The sequence below is a fragment of the Malurus melanocephalus genome, unplaced genomic scaffold, assembly GCF_030028575.1.
Source record: "Malurus melanocephalus ecotype Western Australia unplaced genomic scaffold, MMel_1.1 scaffold_353, whole genome shotgun sequence".
NCBI lineage: Eukaryota > Metazoa > Chordata > Aves > Passeriformes > Maluridae > Malurus > Malurus melanocephalus.
The window spans coordinates 754,648-771,482 of NW_026623585.1; the positions used below are offsets into that span (position 1 = coordinate 754,648).

General features: G+C 45.6%; 1 protein-coding gene across 1 annotated transcript; it reads right to left on the bottom strand.

Annotated features, from left to right (window-relative positions):
• Positions 1–2: 2 nt before the first annotated feature.
• Positions 3–13,385, bottom strand: LOC130580678 (neurotensin receptor type 1-like; the record flags this gene model as incomplete). The annotated part of the gene is made up of 3 exons (XM_057378326.1): positions 3–282; positions 2,565–2,655; positions 13,184–13,385. Coding segments are annotated over 3 exons (543 nt in total), but the record flags the coding sequence as incomplete, so codon positions are not given.
• Between the last annotated feature and the right edge of the window lie 3,450 nt (positions 13,386–16,835).

A 16,835-nucleotide genomic window follows, 5' to 3' on the forward strand; every position in this document is an offset into this window, starting at 1 on the left:
GGATGAATTGTGTTCCTCTTCCTCCTTTGGCTTCAGTACGTGGTTTCCCTTGTGACCTGGCTGGAAAACGTGTGGTTGCTGGAGATGCTGTTGGATTTYCTGGTGAAGGCCAACCGCTTCTTCTTCTTCCTCCATGGCAGGCACAGGATTGTGAGTGTGGAGAGGAAGATCTGGCGGAAGTTTGCYGACACCAGGTTGTAGAGGATGGGGTTGATTGCTGAGCTGACGTAGAACAGGACGTTTGTCAGCATGTAGAAGTAGTGGTAGAAGTTGTAAAGGAAACTGGAAGAACAGATGACAGATAAAAATCRGAGTGTGAAGAACTCAAAGTGACAAGGGTGAGAAAAACATGAGCTGCTTTCCACCTAACCCGTCTGGGCTTACCAGTGGTGACTGAGCCACCAAAACCCATCTGCATCTCCAACTGGAACAGGTCAGACACGGATCAGATCCCTTTATGAAGATATTGCCCAGCACTCAGAGACTTTTTTAAGCCCTGGGGCCAGACCTGATATTTACCTTGTGCATTCATTCATTCGTTGGAATAGGCATTCTGGAAACTGAGAAGCCAGATGGAAATTTGCTTCAGTGTCATACATATACATTAGCCTGACTTTTTTTGGCTGYGGTTCTGATCTACAGAGGTTGCAGAAGAGCCAAACTCCAGTAACAGATGCAGCTCCCTCCTCCCTCTGGCAGTGAGAGCAGCATCAGCTCACTCAATGGCTCCCTGGGTTGGGATTTGTCTGWAATGTGGGATGGCATTTCCTGCTCTGGGGGCAAGCTGACGATAGCACGCTTCTGAAACACATCCTGACCACCACAATTTAATGTTTTCAACTAGAAATGGTTGAAAATGTTTTATTGTCTTTTATACTTTTGGAAATATCTTTCCTTGGGCCAACTGAGAGCAACAGCCCTGAGCTGGTGAAGCATTTATAAACACCGTGGGTCTCATTTTCAGGAAGATGTTCCTCAGAATCATTAATCTTGGTGGAAATTGCAGACCTTTTTTCTAGTCTGAGCAGTCTGACAAAAGATAAATAGAGGAGTKCTGGACTGCATTGCCCATCCCTCAACACCCCCTCAGCACTGCCAAGGACTGCATGGCCCATCCAGCCCTTACAAGCASAGTTTCTCTATGTAGTTGTGAAGAATTAATATTGGAAAAATTCCTCTTCTTCAGGGACAAGGCACATGCATTTATAAATGAACATGCCAAGCACTGCAAACTCTTGGTTAGCCACYGGACTGATAGCTCACTATCATTCTGTAAATTCAAAGTTTTCCYAACATCACTCMTSRCTTTTAAAAAGARGAAAAAAATGTTATGTGAATGCAGCCACAATGCATAATTCCCACTAACTGCAGACACACTTCTCTACCTCTCTCTCTCAAAGCAAATCCAACCATTACATAATTGAACACTGCCTTAAGTGCTTTTCATATAGGAAAGCAAAGGATAAACAAGAGTTTTTCCCAGTGTGTGCCTAGAGCTCTGTTTTCATGACTGTAGATAGATTTTGGATTTTACTATGGTTGGATCCACAGTTCCATTCAGTAGACTGCTATATCCTAATTTACTCTTTTTTTTTGTTTGGAGCTGTTGGAATTTTAGTGTCTTATTGTTTTCTGCTTTTTCAGTATTGGAGATTTTTTTTTCTTTTCCTTGGAGGAAACATCCCCTATCTCAGGGAGAACAGGGATGAACACCATGGGAGGAGACCCACGAGTGCATCCCTTGGCATCTCAGGCCCCTGGTGTGTGTCCCCAGACAGCATGAGCTCTTAATGACATATTTGAAAATAATAATAATAATCAGTTTGGTGGCTGCTTTGCTGAAAAGCCTGGCCTGGTGCCTCAGGAAGGAGCAGGGAGCTCCTGGGGTGTTCTTGAACATCAGTGAGCAGCACACGTGTGTTTGTGCAATTATTGCAGAATTCTCTGGCAATCTGGGCATTTCCTGATCAGCAGCAACTGCTGGTGTTTTATTTTGATCCATTCCCTGCAAATCCCAGCCAATAACCCGCCCCAGGCTCAGTAAGCAGCACGGCCATTCCCCAACCTGTGTGATCTGTATATGTGTCCCTGAGGAAAGGCAGCCTCATGTTGTGATGGGAGCTGCTCCATCTCAGGGCTGGGATCAAYATCTCTGGCACAGAGGCTGAAATCCACCCTGGATCTATCAAGCCCCTTATCCAAATGTCATTTCATCAAGGGCTGCCAGAGGTGAAGCCCCATGGGTGCTGCCAGCAGGGCTGAGTCTGTGGAGGAGGAGGAGGTTGGGCTGATGACACATTTTGGTCCAAAGTTATGCTTCCTCCACCGTGTCTGGGGGATTTAGGCAAAACTAAGACTCTTAATTTGTCTGGCAAACACTGAGAAATCCAAAAAGAAAGAAACCAAACAGCAGCTAGGAGTTTGAAGATTTAACTCCTCTGCTGGAGCCTTTGCTTGCAGATCCCCACCCACCTCCATCTCCACATCTGTGGGTCACCCCCAGCCCCAGCCTGACCCCCACCCTGTCCTGGCATGGGGACAGTGTCCCCCACGCTGTCACTCACTCTGTCCAGTGGCTGGAGGGGACGTAGCAGAACATGAGGCGCCGTATGTGGTAGGGGAGCCAGCAAACCACRAAGGCGATCACCACAGCACCTGCAAGGTAGGGGAAAAAAAAACCCTGTGGAGGTTGAAAACTGGCATTTCTTGTAGGTTTTGAGATTTAGTTAATAATAGTGTATGATTAAGATTTAGGAAATAGAAGGGAGTGTTAACAGCTTGCATGGAGGAGAAACGCTATGACTTTAGTTGTATTTGGGAAAAAGAAAATGGAATGTTGAATTGATAATACAAGTGGTTGAAGACTTAAAACATTAACGACACTGTAGTTTTTGCAAACTCACTAATCATAGCTAAACAGTTGCTTTATTAACTAATAGATATTTGCTACAAATGTATACACTTGTTGCTAAATAGATAAAAAAGTCTTTGTTMTAGAATAAAGTAGTTGTAGTTTTGTGTGTATATGTGTGTCCATTATTTYGTGTTGCTGTCCRGCCAACAGCGACAAAACCCTTRACWTTTTCTSCWTCAGGGTGAAAAAGGGACCTGCCTGCGTGGGTGTTATTGCTGCAAACTGTTCTCCTGGAGCCCCACTTGTTCTTGCATTGCCATTGTGCAAAGAATTAATAACCCTGGGGGACAACCATGCTGCAAATGTCTGCAAAAAGCACAACAGGAGTAATGGAAAACAGCGCTGAGCACCAGGGCAGTGACAGGAGGAACAACAGAGGGAACAGATGAAGGACTGGCAATGCCTGGTTCTGACACTGGCTTAAAGGAAACTCTGTGTTTCATGYCCTTGTGGCACTGGGTTTCTTGTCCAAAATACTCGCAGAGACAGTCAGGGGATGTTTTTCATGCAGGTACACAGGGAGCCATGGACACTTTAATGACATTAGTTTTGTGGAGCCACAGTCCCCACGGTGCTGAGCACCATTAAACTGCTTTTCCTGGTGGCAGGGCTCATCCTTTTGTTCCACATTTGTGCAATACCTGAGATTATGACTTGTTTGGGTCTGGACTTTGCCGTAATAAAAATGATCAATTAAAGGGTAAGCAGAGAAATGCACGATGGCTTTTTTCCTTTCCAGATTCGGAGGGATGTCAAACAATGGAAATAAAATGCAACAACTCTGAGACATAAAAGTGCTGTTGATTGAGTGCCTTTGTCTGTCTGGATTAAAAAGTAGATCTATCAGGCAATCAAGAGAAAGATTTGTTTCCTTTTGCAATATACCTTTCAACCTCTGTATGGAACAGCAGGATTCTGGCAGAATCCTAGCAGGAAATAAAGAAACCTCAGTTAAAACATAACACAATAAAAGGCAAGAAGAAAATAAAGACTAAATAAAATAATTAAGTTAAGTTTTTTGTCCCAAATTTGCTCTACAGAYGACAAGGGCCGCATCACTCTTGTCCTTTGTGTGACCTGTGAGGGGCTGGGAAGCAGCAAAGCTCTYGTCCAGACTGAGGTACCACAAGTGCAATTTGGATTTGGCACGTGGAACCAAAGGCTGGGTTTTTTTTCTGCCTTGGGATTGGAAATATTTATGTGGATATGTGCCAAACCCAGACGCTGCCATCYCAMAGGGGCTGWGTCGCAGCTCAGGGAAAAGATGTGYAGAAGRTGTGTTTCCCTTGGAAAAGCAGTCCAGGAGGAAAAAGTCTGGCTGTGGTTGCATTTCCCTGTCACTGATGCTCAAACAAAAGGCATAGGAGAGCAGAAATTAAATAATTCCTGGTGCTCAGTTCCATACTCACACTCTACTCCAACTCCACGAGCTCTCTCTCTTTTTAAACACATGGCCAAGAGTGGAGAAGATTCTATTCCTTTAGATCAGCCTGCATAATGCATGACAGCATCTTCCAGGAATGCTGCAAAAGCCATTTATCCAGCAAAAATTTAAGCAACTGAAGGGACATGTTTTGGAAAGAAGGCTAGAGGGTCTGTTTTTATTCTCTTGTCCAAGTGAATTCATTTTTTCAAACTGTTTTTGGCTGCTCTCACTGGTCACACTGATCCAGATGCAATTCATCTCCAGATATCTTGCAGCCCTTCAGATGCCAGCAAGTGAATGGATTTGACCTGTGCCTGATCCTTCCCTGGGGAACTTTGATGGGACTTTGAGGGAAGAGCCCCWGAGGGATGTTTGGCACAGGAGAAGTGGGGAGATCCACCGGGAAGCTCGCTGGGAGCAGCGTGGATACCTGCCTGGCTCCTTCACATTTCTGAGCATTTTGGCCACTGCCAGAAATCAATTTCTGTGTCAGATGGGCCCTTGGATTGCCCTGGAGACAGTAGATCCCTCCCAGGGGCTGCAGGAGCAGCAGAGCTCTTCATCCTCTCCTCTCTCCATCCTCTCCTCTCTCCGCCAGCCTCAGGCCGACGGGAGCGCGCCAATGCCACAGCTCCAGCCCATCTGCTTTCCCAGCACCCTCACACAATGAGCTGGGTTTTCAGGCTGCWAAAGCAGCTTCCCAAATGGCTCCAAACACGGGTTCATTCAGGCACATCGTGATTTTTGCAGAAACCTCCAAGCGCTGGCAGTTCTCAGCTGCTCATCCCCGTGTGCAGCTCTTTAGGAACGGCAGGATCCCGATTCTTCCTGCAGCARTTACAAGAATCTCACACATCTGCTTGTTAAATTTACCAACACGTTACATGAAAGTGATTTTCTCCTGGTGAATGATCTCTGCTTCTGCTGCWCAGGCAATGCTGTGCCAAATAATATGGATCTATAGTGACAAAAACACATATTGAGAGAAGTATCTGCTTAACCYCAGCAATTAAGTAATCTGTGATAATTCTGTAATACCACTCTGCAATTAAAACTCTATTAAATGTGTGAAGCACACTGGAGACACTTCTGGTCTGATCTGGRAGTCCCAGCTGGGTGACACACTGCAATTCTGTCTGGGCTGCACAGATTAGGAGATCCCGACCTGAATTTGTCACCCTTAATCCRTATGTTTTCATTTTATCATACAAGGGATCAAGCAGATTTAGGGTGGCAATCCTGCCCTCTTGGGTCCTCTCCCCTGGGAGGAGTATGAAACACAGGACTTTCATTTAATACATATGAAAATATATATTTCTCCCAAATATCTGCTGTTTTGTCCCTCCCTGAACACCTGCCTGTCACAATGACGAAGCTGTAAAACAAATCCTGGGCAAACCRTCTGMCAAAATTAATTTTTATTATTGTTAYGAGCTCCTAGGATGTGTTCTTCATCATCTAAAGCTCARCACATGGCTTCCTTTGGTGGAGTAAGAAGGAGCAGATCAGCCTGCTGGAGCTGAGCGCTGCAGGGGAAGGGTTTGACTCAACGTGTGACTGTCCAGGATGGCATTTGTGAGCTTGGAGATTTCCTGCCTTTATTTTTTGAACTAAAAATAAACCAGACGCATCCCTCACTTCTAATTAATTCAATAAGGTTCTAATAGGAGCAGAGCTGCTCCGTGAGCTGCTGATATTTCCCATATTCCAGCAAAAGGAGGTGCCAAACCTCAGGGCTGGGGAGCGGAGGTGAGACCCCAGCAAGATCACCCCAGTGTGCCAGGGAACAATCTTTCCACCAATGCATGTCCTCATTTCCCTTCTAAACCAAACTCCCAATTTAAATGTGTCTTAAACCCTGAATTATTACATCCTGTGTCTCTCWATTTTGTCCTGTAATGGCTCTGTTCTCTGCCTGTTTGAAGTGCATGCCAAGAAAAAAAGGGGAGAGGAAGGAGGAGAAGCAGGGGATGAGCCCTGGTTTGTTTTTCCTTCAGGAAGTCCTGCAGAGAGAAGCATCAATTCTGAGTGACATCTTTTTCACTACGCAGGAGATTCAAACTGTGCCAGCCTTGATTCTCAGACTAAACCGGCTGTGGGATCAACCCTGGAAGTTAAATTCTATTAGAACACGCTGGGTGTTTCATTTTGCCTTGTGTGGATACTGGTCTGGGGCTGGGAAACTGCCCTTCTCCAGGATCAAGGCATTCCGTGCAGGAAGCCATGGTTTTTCTGGTTTGGTTGAGCCCAGGACCGTGTTTTTTCTGGTTTGGTTGAGCCCAGGACCATGGCTTTCCTGGTTTGTTAAGCCCAGGACTATGATTTTTCTGGTCTGGTTGAGCACAGGATCATGGTTTCTGGTTTGGTTGAGGCCAGGACTGTGGTTTTTCTGGTTTGTTGAGCCTAGGACCGTGTTTTTTCTGGTTTGGTTGTGCCCAAGACCATGTTTTTTTCTGGTTGGTTGAGCCCAGGACCGTGGTTTCTGGTTTCTTGAGCCCAGGACCGTGTTTTTTCTGGTTTGTTGAGCCCAGGACTGTGATTTTCCTGGTTTGATTGGGACCAGGACTGTGTTTTTTTCTGGTTTGTTGAGCCCAGGACAGTGATTTTTTCTGGTTTGTTGAGCCCAGGAGCGATGCTCAGGAGGGTTTTCATCCTCTGTCCCTCTGCGGGGCCATGTGAGGCTCAGAGCCCCGGGACAGCGATGGAGGAGCCGCTGACTCACATCACCCCAGGGAGCTGCTGCCCTACAAAACGCTGGGCTGGTGTTTTCCCCCTCCCTTCATCCCTTCCATCCCCTCCGGGAGGGCTGAGTCACAGCCCTGCAGCCCCGGGATGTCCCTCAGTGAGGATATCCCTCTGTCCTGTCCTTCCTCTCCAGGAGAGGCAGAACAGAGGWGCTGCTCCTCCTTAGAACCACCTCTGCTGCTACAGCTCCCGTAGATGCCCACATCCATCTCCCCTTGATAGTTTTGTCCAGCTGTTTCAACCAATTTAATTCTTTTTCTCTGCATTTCAATGGGAGCTGAGCCACGGACAGATGTGGAATTCCTGAGCAAAGGCAGGAGCTGTYTGGGGATGTGTTGACCCACCTGAACAACAGCTCTCAAACTTTTCTGTGTTTTGGACTCATCTCCAACACATCAGCCAGCACTAATAAGGTCTACAACAGGTTATGGGGCTCGTGTCAGGGTAATGCTGATTTCTGGAGAAACAATTCCTTTTTTATATGATTATTTAGCTGAAGTCATTGCAAGAGGACCTCTCAAAGCGCTGTTTGATGTGATAGGTGCTGAAAGCTGGGCCAAGTGCAGACACAGCTGGCACAGCTAAACCTCGAGGTGCTGTTTATATTAACATGATGTTCTACCTGACAGGCTGTTGGCAATATTTATATCAGCAGGCCCCAAAGCAGGCATTGAAGGAACTGCCAGAGTATGAGCCCAGTAAAATTAAAACTACTCAGGCTGGTATTTGGGTCATAAGGCTGCAGAATAAAGGATTTCCATAAAAGTCAGTAACAATCAGCAGGGGTTGAGGACCACCAGCTTGCACCAGGAGTACCCAGGAGRGCAAAGAAAAATAAAYTGGAAATAACAATGATCCTGGGAAGCCTTCAGCTCCTTTAGACACTGCTGAAAACACACAGCATCTGCTGGATACAATCCTCCCACTGATCTTGAAAACAACCCTAAGTTCTTCTTTATTGGTCAAAGTGACACAGCACAGTGAATGGAAAAACCTTTTGGAATGCAAAATCAACATATTTCACTCAAACTATACTCTCCAGTCCTGATTTTCAATGGCTTCAGATGACAGATTTGAAAATAGATGTGAATTCCTGCCCCAGCTYGTGCTGGTGGTTAAATCATGCCCTGGCACCAGTTTCATCCATAAGGAGCAAGGCAGAAAATMCAGATTAAAGCTGGCCCAAGAATAGGCTCCAGCAAGCAACACATCACTGCTGTCCCAGTGCAAACTGGAGTCTCTTTCCAAGTTCCCTTCTAAGGTAATTATTGTTTTGGAAATTAGAGAAGAGGCTGCTTGATTCCATTTAAACTTCATTCATGCCTTCCCCCTGGGGATGTCTGGATGTTTGGAGGAAAAGAAAAAAGAAGGAAATTTCCCCTTTGGAAGGTAGATAAGGGACCCCATCTTATCCTCACCAGGTTCATGGCTCTTTCCATTTTGTGACATCAGGTGTAACCCAAACTGGCTTCCTCTGCAGCTATTTCCTCTTTCCTCTCCAGTTTGGAGTTTCACAAGTCCTTTGTTCCTCCCAGAAGGGTTTYTGCTCATCAAAGGGACCCTGGAGCTATATTCACTGCATGTTTCTGCAGTGACTAAGGCCATGGCTAGACTTCACGTTTAAAATCACATTAGTTTACTTTTTAAACATTCACATTTGTCACGGCTTAACACCTGGAAAATCTGCTTTCAGGACATGGCAAATCTTGGAGTTTTCTGCAGAAATGSAGCCACAAGAGCCTGAATCCCAGCAGGAATGCTGTGCCAGCCCGAGCTGAGGTGCCAGCAAAGGAACACATCTTGGGAGAGGGGAAAAAAGGGACTCCCTGCCCCAAGAGATGCAGCCACTCCTTCTTTTTGCTCCTCAGAAGGTGTTTATAGATGCTCTGATTCTGCTCTCTTTATCTCACATGGCAGGCTGCAAAGTAAACCTACGAGTACAAACATCACTGGGAAATAAATACAAGTGTTAAATAGGTAATTTATCCTCCCAAATCTCAGTGTGACACTTCAGCTGTTAAACCCAGCTTCCACTCCAGCTTAATGCCACGGGGGTTTTGCTGAACTCCACTTGGAGTTGCTCAGACTTTTTATTAGAGATACAAACTGCCGTGGATTCTGTTCCTTTCTGGAGAAGAAATGATTCATGAGCAAATAAATCTGCCACCCTTAGAATATAGGAATTATGAAATACAACTGTTTAAGGAGTTTGAGGCTGGTGCTCTTCTGTGTATTGTGGCTGCAAAGTATGAGCTATTTACTATTTCTGTCTCTAGGCTGGTTATACTAAATCTCATGGCAATATTTTCCTCCCAAAATGAATAACTCAGTCTTGGAGTGTTGGTGAGGAGAAATGAATGAACTCTTCAAAATATTTGTTCYGAAGGGGAATTATTAATGCACAAGTTAATGAAATACATGGATACATCATTAATTCTTGGCCTTTGCCTTGTGTTGCTTGACAAAATGCAGAGGCCCCAAAATCATAATTTAAAAATTCACAGACGTTCAATAAAAAATGCGGCTTGACTTCATCTGCTAGAAAGCATTTTACTGGGGCACCAGCGAGCCAGCAGTGGGAGACTGAAGGATATTCTTTTAATTGGTTAAACCTCTAAGTGCTTTATAATTGCTTTCTCTAAGCAGCTTCTGCAACAGAGCAAATGCTACCTGGAGCTGATTACATTTTAATAGGCTTAGCCAACGTCCATCCAGGGACGTGCAAAGMCTCCCCTTGATGTCCATCAATTTGTCTCAATGTGGTTATCAGGGCTTGGCTGTGCCATTCAATAATTCCTGCCTCCCTTCCATCCACGTGGGACGRGTCTGACAGGCAGACAGGAGGTGCTGAGAGCTCCTTGGAGGAGAAGGGGCTGCAGGCAGGTGAGTTGGTGGGGATGTCATAAAACTGTCCCCTTTTGTGAAGATATTTTGGCTGAACAGAGCTTTCATCCTGAGCCAAGGTCAAATGCACCCTGATTTTTGAGCAGCTGAGAGAATTGGGGTTGTTTATCCTGGAGAAGAGAAGGCTCTAAAAATAATTTAGTGCAGCCTGAAGGAGCTCCAAGGAGTCTGGAGAGGGACTTTGGACAAAGGCAGGGGGTTACAGGACAAGAATGGTTTTAAACTGAAAGAAGGAAGGCTTAGACTGGATATTAAGTGGAAATGGTTCCCTGTGAGGGTGGGGAGGCCCTGGCACAGGGTGCCCAGAGAAGCTGTGGCTGCCCCATCCCTGGAAGTGTCCAAGGACAGACTGGACAGAGCTTGGAGCACCCTGGGATAGTGGAAGGTGTCCCTGCCCATGTCAGGGGGCAGGAATGAGATGACCTTTAAGGTCCTTTCGCACCCAAATTATTCTGTGATACCGTGATTGTTCCATTGGGTGTGTGTACATGTAAATATTTAAGAATTATTTAGAATTTTATCAAGTGGTCGGTGTATCAGGCTGAGCAATCAGAGAATATTCACACTTCTGTGCAGCATCACACAGCTCTGGGAGACTCAGCATTCCAGGGCTCCAACAGAGCCAAGGAATGGCAACACAAATTGGAGGTGGTTTAAGGGGAGGATTTGGAAGGATGAAGTGGGATATGAAACCTCAGTGGAAGGTATTTTTAACAACAGAACCAACAGAAGTCRTTGCCCTGTTATCCTCACAAAAAAAAAGCTGGGAAGCTGCCAGTGCCTGGAGCTCTCTGGATCCTCACACCTGGTGAAGGCTGACAGCAGAGGGGGAATTACAATCAGRAATCTCAGGCTCACTGATTTAATGAGGCGGCTCCCAGGCAACAGCCCCGACACATTCCCTGATCCTGATCACCCTCATTATTCTGTACATGGCCAAGGTCAGGCAGAGCCAAGAAAATACAMAAATGCTACCAAAAAGGAGGAAAACGCTGTTGTGGATGTTTTGAATTCGACTGTTAGCCTGGCCRCTTTTAGCCCTTATTTCAATATAAACAAATACTTAATCTCAGTACAGGAAGCAAAGAAGTTTTTTGCCACTCTGATCTTACCCAACAGCTCTGCACACCATGAACTGCAAAATCTTGTTTTCTAAGCATTAGTTCTACAAGTTCTGAAATGTTAAACCTAAATCGTCTACCTCTGTACCTCAGGCCAAAGTTTGCTTTTGGAAATGGAAAAATGGAAAATACTTTGACCCCTATGAAGCTCTGGTACTGCGCCAACAGTTTTATTAGAGGGCACAAGAGTCATGTTTCTTTCTCCACGTTCTTCCACAAATGAGCTCAGAGTCTATTCATTATTTTGGCAGTCAGGGATGCCAGGATAAATTATGTGCATCCTTGTGTCTCTTTTGCTACTTTTCAGACAGCTCAGAGACCTGGGTTATTAAATTATAAGTCATGAGGAACAGCTGACAAAAGTGAATGTGAATCAAGCACCTCCACTAATCAAGTGCATCTGAAAAATTGAAATGCAGCAAGATTTCACTCCCATTTGCTAGAAAAAAAGAAAGCATTTYTGCACGGTGGAGTGAATCACAGACAAAAGTGAGGGAGGGTTTTTGTCTCTGCTGATCTTCAGCACAGAAATGCAAGAAGCAGCTGCCCTGTCATTGCCTTCSCTGCAGGGAGGGGAGCTCAGTCCTGCTGCTGGGGTGGCCCTGAGGAGATGCCTGGAATATTTGGGTATCTCTACCCGGGGGTGCCCCACGGTGCCACATCTGACCCACTTTTGAACCCTTTCAGGATCCAGACCAAAACCCTCCCTTTTGCTGAATATTCTCAGCTTTTGCAGTACGCAACAAAACCAAAAAATTTGCCTGGAGAAGAAAAAGATGAAGCAGAAGAAGATGAAAAAGAAAATTATGCTTATTGTTCAGAAAGGGAAGGGCTGATTTCAGTGCCTCAGAGGAGAGGTGGCCCTGTGGGTGAGGGGTGCACTTCCTCCAGTGCTGAGGGATGCCAGGTGTAAATTTAGGTTTCTCTCTTATTATTCATGAAGAGCTCTCTCTYCTTGATGATCAAAGGGGATACAATGCTAAAAGGAGAGAGAGAGGTGTGAGGTGGTGCWGCACGAGTGAGAAAAGGCAGCTTCTCACTTAATGGCAGCAGGGAGAAGTGTTAAAAAACAGAAAAGGATAGYGGGGAGCAGAGTCCTTGGAGGCTCCGTGGGGAAGCTGCGCTCCCTCCTCATCCACCCGTGGATAACAGTTCATTGGGCTGCAGAGACAGTAAACAAACACAGTCCAACAACATAATTGTGGGGAATTTAATGTCCTCAGGGGTTTTATTTCCTTTTTCTCAGTRGGTGTTCCCTGGAGTGGTGTTGGAAGCTGGGATGCACACAGTGGCTCACCCATGGCATGGGCAAGGAGTGCTGCATGGGGTGAATTCCTTGTGAAAAACAGATGGAAAAATGTGATGGAGGCTCCTGGTGCCTTCTCTAGGGATTCATCTGCTTGTTGGAAATGTGGGCTTGGCACTTGAGCTACCAAGGTGCCTCAATCCTGGATGTGTTCAAGGCCAGGCTGGATGGGGCTCTGATGTGCTTTAGTGGAAGGTGTCCCTGGTTGGAGCTTGGTGAGCTTTCAGGACTTTCCAACCCAAACCATTCCAAAAGCCTGTCAGAAAGCTTTCTGCTAACAAACTCTCCCCACCAAATGTTCACAACCACTCTGGGCAAACCTTGTTAGCTATTTTGGGTCCTTTTTTTGAACTGCTTTTGCTTTATCCTCTGYAAATTTAAGCTACCAGACTCTTTGGTCTCCTCCTCAGCTTGTTTAATCAAGACATCCAGAATTTTGCAGCACAGCTCAATTCCTGAGTGCAGAATCTTTTATTTAAGCTCTGTCTGAACCAAAGCTCCACAGAAAAAGGGAAGCAGTGAAACAATTACGTGCAAGGCTTAAATTGCTGTTGACTAAATCATTAAAATGCTGGGTTGTTTTCCTGGGTTGTTTTAAAGAGCGAGCAGGTCAGCTCTTTAACTTCACAAACCAACAAGCCAAGACAAAAGGAGAGGGTGCTTTGGGTGAAAGCGTTGACCAATTTCAACCTGTCCAAGTGACATTTAGACACCCACAGGCAGTTTTTGCAGTACACAACGAAACCAAAGAGGAAGGCGATACTCACGCAGGACCCTGACKCCGTGCTTCAGGGCTTGCACCCTGCTGGGCTCCATGGACATGCTGAGCATGGTCTGCTGCCCACCAATGGTGCAAACCTGGTTCTCCTGGGCCGCCTGCTTGAACATCACCAGCAGCTGGTTGGCGATGATGGTGTTGAGCACCGAGATGACCACCATGGGGAACACGAAGGAGATGAAGGTGTTGACCTGCAGGGGAGAGGTGGGGCACAGTCAGATCCGGGGGTGGGATCAGCAGAGCAGGAGGTTGGGTTTTATTTTTCGAAGCAGTAGAGGGGAAATCTTTCCATTGCCTGCAGGGGAAATCTTTCCCTTCCTCTTACTCAGCTGGTTTTGGCTTTTGGAGGTTTATTGTGCAGAGGGAGAACTCAAACTCTGCTGACGCATGTTCRTTCATGTGGGTCAACACCCAAAAAAGGCAAATTAATTCATACCCAATTACACTCTTTTCCCCTTTTCAGTGCAGTTCATTGCCAGAAATGTCTCGATTGAAACATGCCATTGATCTTTTCATCTCACAACCAGCAGGATGCTGCTTAGCTTTCATCATGCGTAACGTGACTTCTAAATAACAGTACATTATTGTCTTTTTCCTGAATTATGAGCACTCCTTGGGATCTTTTAAACTCTCCTTTTTTTTTTTTTTTTGTCTTATGCCCTTTCCTCGTAGATTTAATGGCAGCATTTTGTTATCTTATAACTAAGTTATATAAACCTTGTGCCTTCAAGGATTAAAATTGATCAGAATAAACAAGTGGAAGTCGTAATGGTTTTAGTACAAATTATTTGATTACTACAGTTTTGATACAATTAAATGGAGGATCAAATTAAGCAGTGATTGAATCAAGTAGAAGTCACCGTTCATGCCAAATACAGGAAAGCTTTTGGGCTGTTTAGAAACCTCAGTGGAACTGAGCTTAGCAAAGGGCAGCCCAGGGAAACTGAGGCACGTGTAGGATCTGCCTGTAAATCTGCATCAAACCTGCCATGGTGGGATTGGGAGTCTGCTGTATGTCACAGGAGGAGACCCAGAACATCACCCAGGTGAGTGTGGGACAAATCAATAGCCCTTTAAATTTTTAGGATTTCAAAATTTTGACAAGAATTAAATTGTGCTCCAAATCRCTGCAAAAGCAATTGTAATAAAARTGATAAAATGACAAAAGGATGAAAYTAGGAAACTCAARAGGGARTTTTCTCAGTGGGAGGGSTCCAAGGCAGGATGAYYTCCTCCAGATAACCTCTTATCTTTCACCTCAGTGCTGTATAACCCAGAACAAGCCCGTGCTCCATGACAGCACCAGGTCCCTGTGCAGATTGCAAAAGCTCACCTAGAGAGAGTTCTCCATCTGCTGGGATGGAAACATCCCCTCTCCACCCACCCACCCCCTCTGGACCATCATCACGGTGAACAGGGTTTGCTGTAAACCCAAGGTCTGCTGCAGATTTGTGATGTCTCTGCTCTGGAGAGATCCAGAAACGCTGGAGCTGAATGGAAATCACCCAACTGCACCCCAAAATGCTGCAGGGGATCCATAAAAGAAATCAGCATTGCCTGAGCACATGGGAGCAGGTGCACATCAGCTGCACTTCACTTTCTGTTCCCGTAAATCTGAAGCAGAAAGTCCTCTTTGGGTGAGGACAGGCGCTGTCCTTGCCCAAGTTATTTTTTGTTTTTGGACCAAGGCCCAGGTTATTTTTTGGTTTTGGACAGCTCCGGAGCTCAGGGCAGCAGCCCCAGCTGGGTTTTGTCTSTCACCCACACGCTGAGAACATCCCCTCCCGTTTATGATGATCACAGAGCTGCTGTGAGGGCTGAGCCAATTCCTCGATACACCCCACCACTGCGAGCTGCTAATGGCCTCTCTTGTTAAGTGTAAAGCAGTTTTCTACGCTTCTAAAAGATCTCACAGCCTCCTGCAGCAGGGAAGAGTTATCTTTTGGAGTTGCYTCTCATTAAGCAGTAAAGACCAACAATTTAACCTTGACGATGCAGCCAGGCTGAGCTGGTACACACAGGGGTGAAATAATTGCTCAGATTTACCGGGTCAGACTCAGAAATGAACCCTGTAGCTCCTCACTCCAATTTCTGTGGCTTTAGCTKCAGAATGCCCTTCTTTCCCTCTGCTGAGCAATGTTTGCACATCAACAAAATGCAGCACTTAACTCTGGAAATGTTTCACTCTCACCTGAGATKCAGGAGTTATTGGTTTTCATTCTAAAATGTTGCCCTAGCTGTAAATTAGACTGGCTTGATAAAATTTTGCAGAACTCAAAAAGTCTTTTCTGAGCTTTCTTAAAAGCCTCGTTTCATTCCATAACTGCATTGTGAAATCTTCTAAAGAGCTGGGGAAATTGGCTAGAATAGCATTGACTTTCCTTTTGGAAAGGAATTGTTATGGTAAAAGTGGGAATATTGCATACTTTCTATCAAAGGCTGTATTTAAGATTTTTTTTCTTCCCTGCCTTGATTTGTAGCAAAACTCTCATACAATAAAAAAATAATAATAAAAAAAAAAATCAATTTTTTTTCACAGTAGCAGAATGGTTTAATTTGTTGAAAGATTTATTTGCAAACACAAAGTCCTGAAGAGCATAAAGGCTTGAAAAGCCAATCTCCCCAAGCAACCCTTTTGTATTCCCTGTTTTTCTGTGGAGCTGCTGGAGCCCAGAGCTCRGCACACTGAGCACATCAGTGCAGCAACACTTCATTTTCAGGTGACTTTGCTCKCTGCTGGAGCTGGTGCCTCCAACAACTCTTAAAAGTCAGTGGGAAATCTTCCACTTCCTCAAGAAGAGCTGGTCTGGGATCTCAGGACTACATACTCAAAAGTTCAGGAGCAGGAAGACTTGTGGAGGTGTTTAATGGGATTTTTTACAGTGTTTCCTAACATCAGTGGGCTAAAGTGGCTACAGCTGTCAGTGAACACCCATGGGAGCCTTTGGAGCTTTACAGATCTTTGCAGATGGTTCTGGCCACAGGAAAGAGGATTTAGAGAGTGTGCAGGCTCATTTTTGACCTGAAATCTCAGATTTACGCTGGCTCACTGCAGCAAGGGCAGAGTCTGCACTAATCCTATGTTTGGGGTTGTTTGGGTGCTCAAGCACARGGGTCTGGCCTCACCTCTGCCCTCCCCAAGCACAGCTCAGTCTGATTCTCTCTCCATCCAAACTGGTGTGTTTGCACCAGAGCAAACCCCCACGAGCCCAGCAGCACAAGGAGCAGAATGAGCTCTGTGCAGGAGGAAAGGCTTAGCCCTGGCTGCTCTCTAGGCTAAAAAAACACACCACACACCCCGTGACTGTCTGTTAAATCCTCAGAAAAAAAAAAAAAAGAAGAAAAAAGAGACAAGAAAATCCAATATTGCAGTGTTTGCCAGTGGCAGGACAGAATGAAACACTAACCCAGTTCCTTGCTGCTGTCACTCCTGGAATCAGCACAATCCTAAATGCTGCTCAAACATCAGGCTGGCAGCATCTGTGGGATGGGATTAATCCTCAGGACCAAATCGTGTTTTGTCTCATGCAGAACAAAACGTCCTGAGCAGTGACAGCCAGAGAACCAAACCTCCCTTCTGAGGCTGTGCTGAGCAGGAAGGTGACAGCACAGATGTCACCCGAGGGTGAGCTCCCAGCACA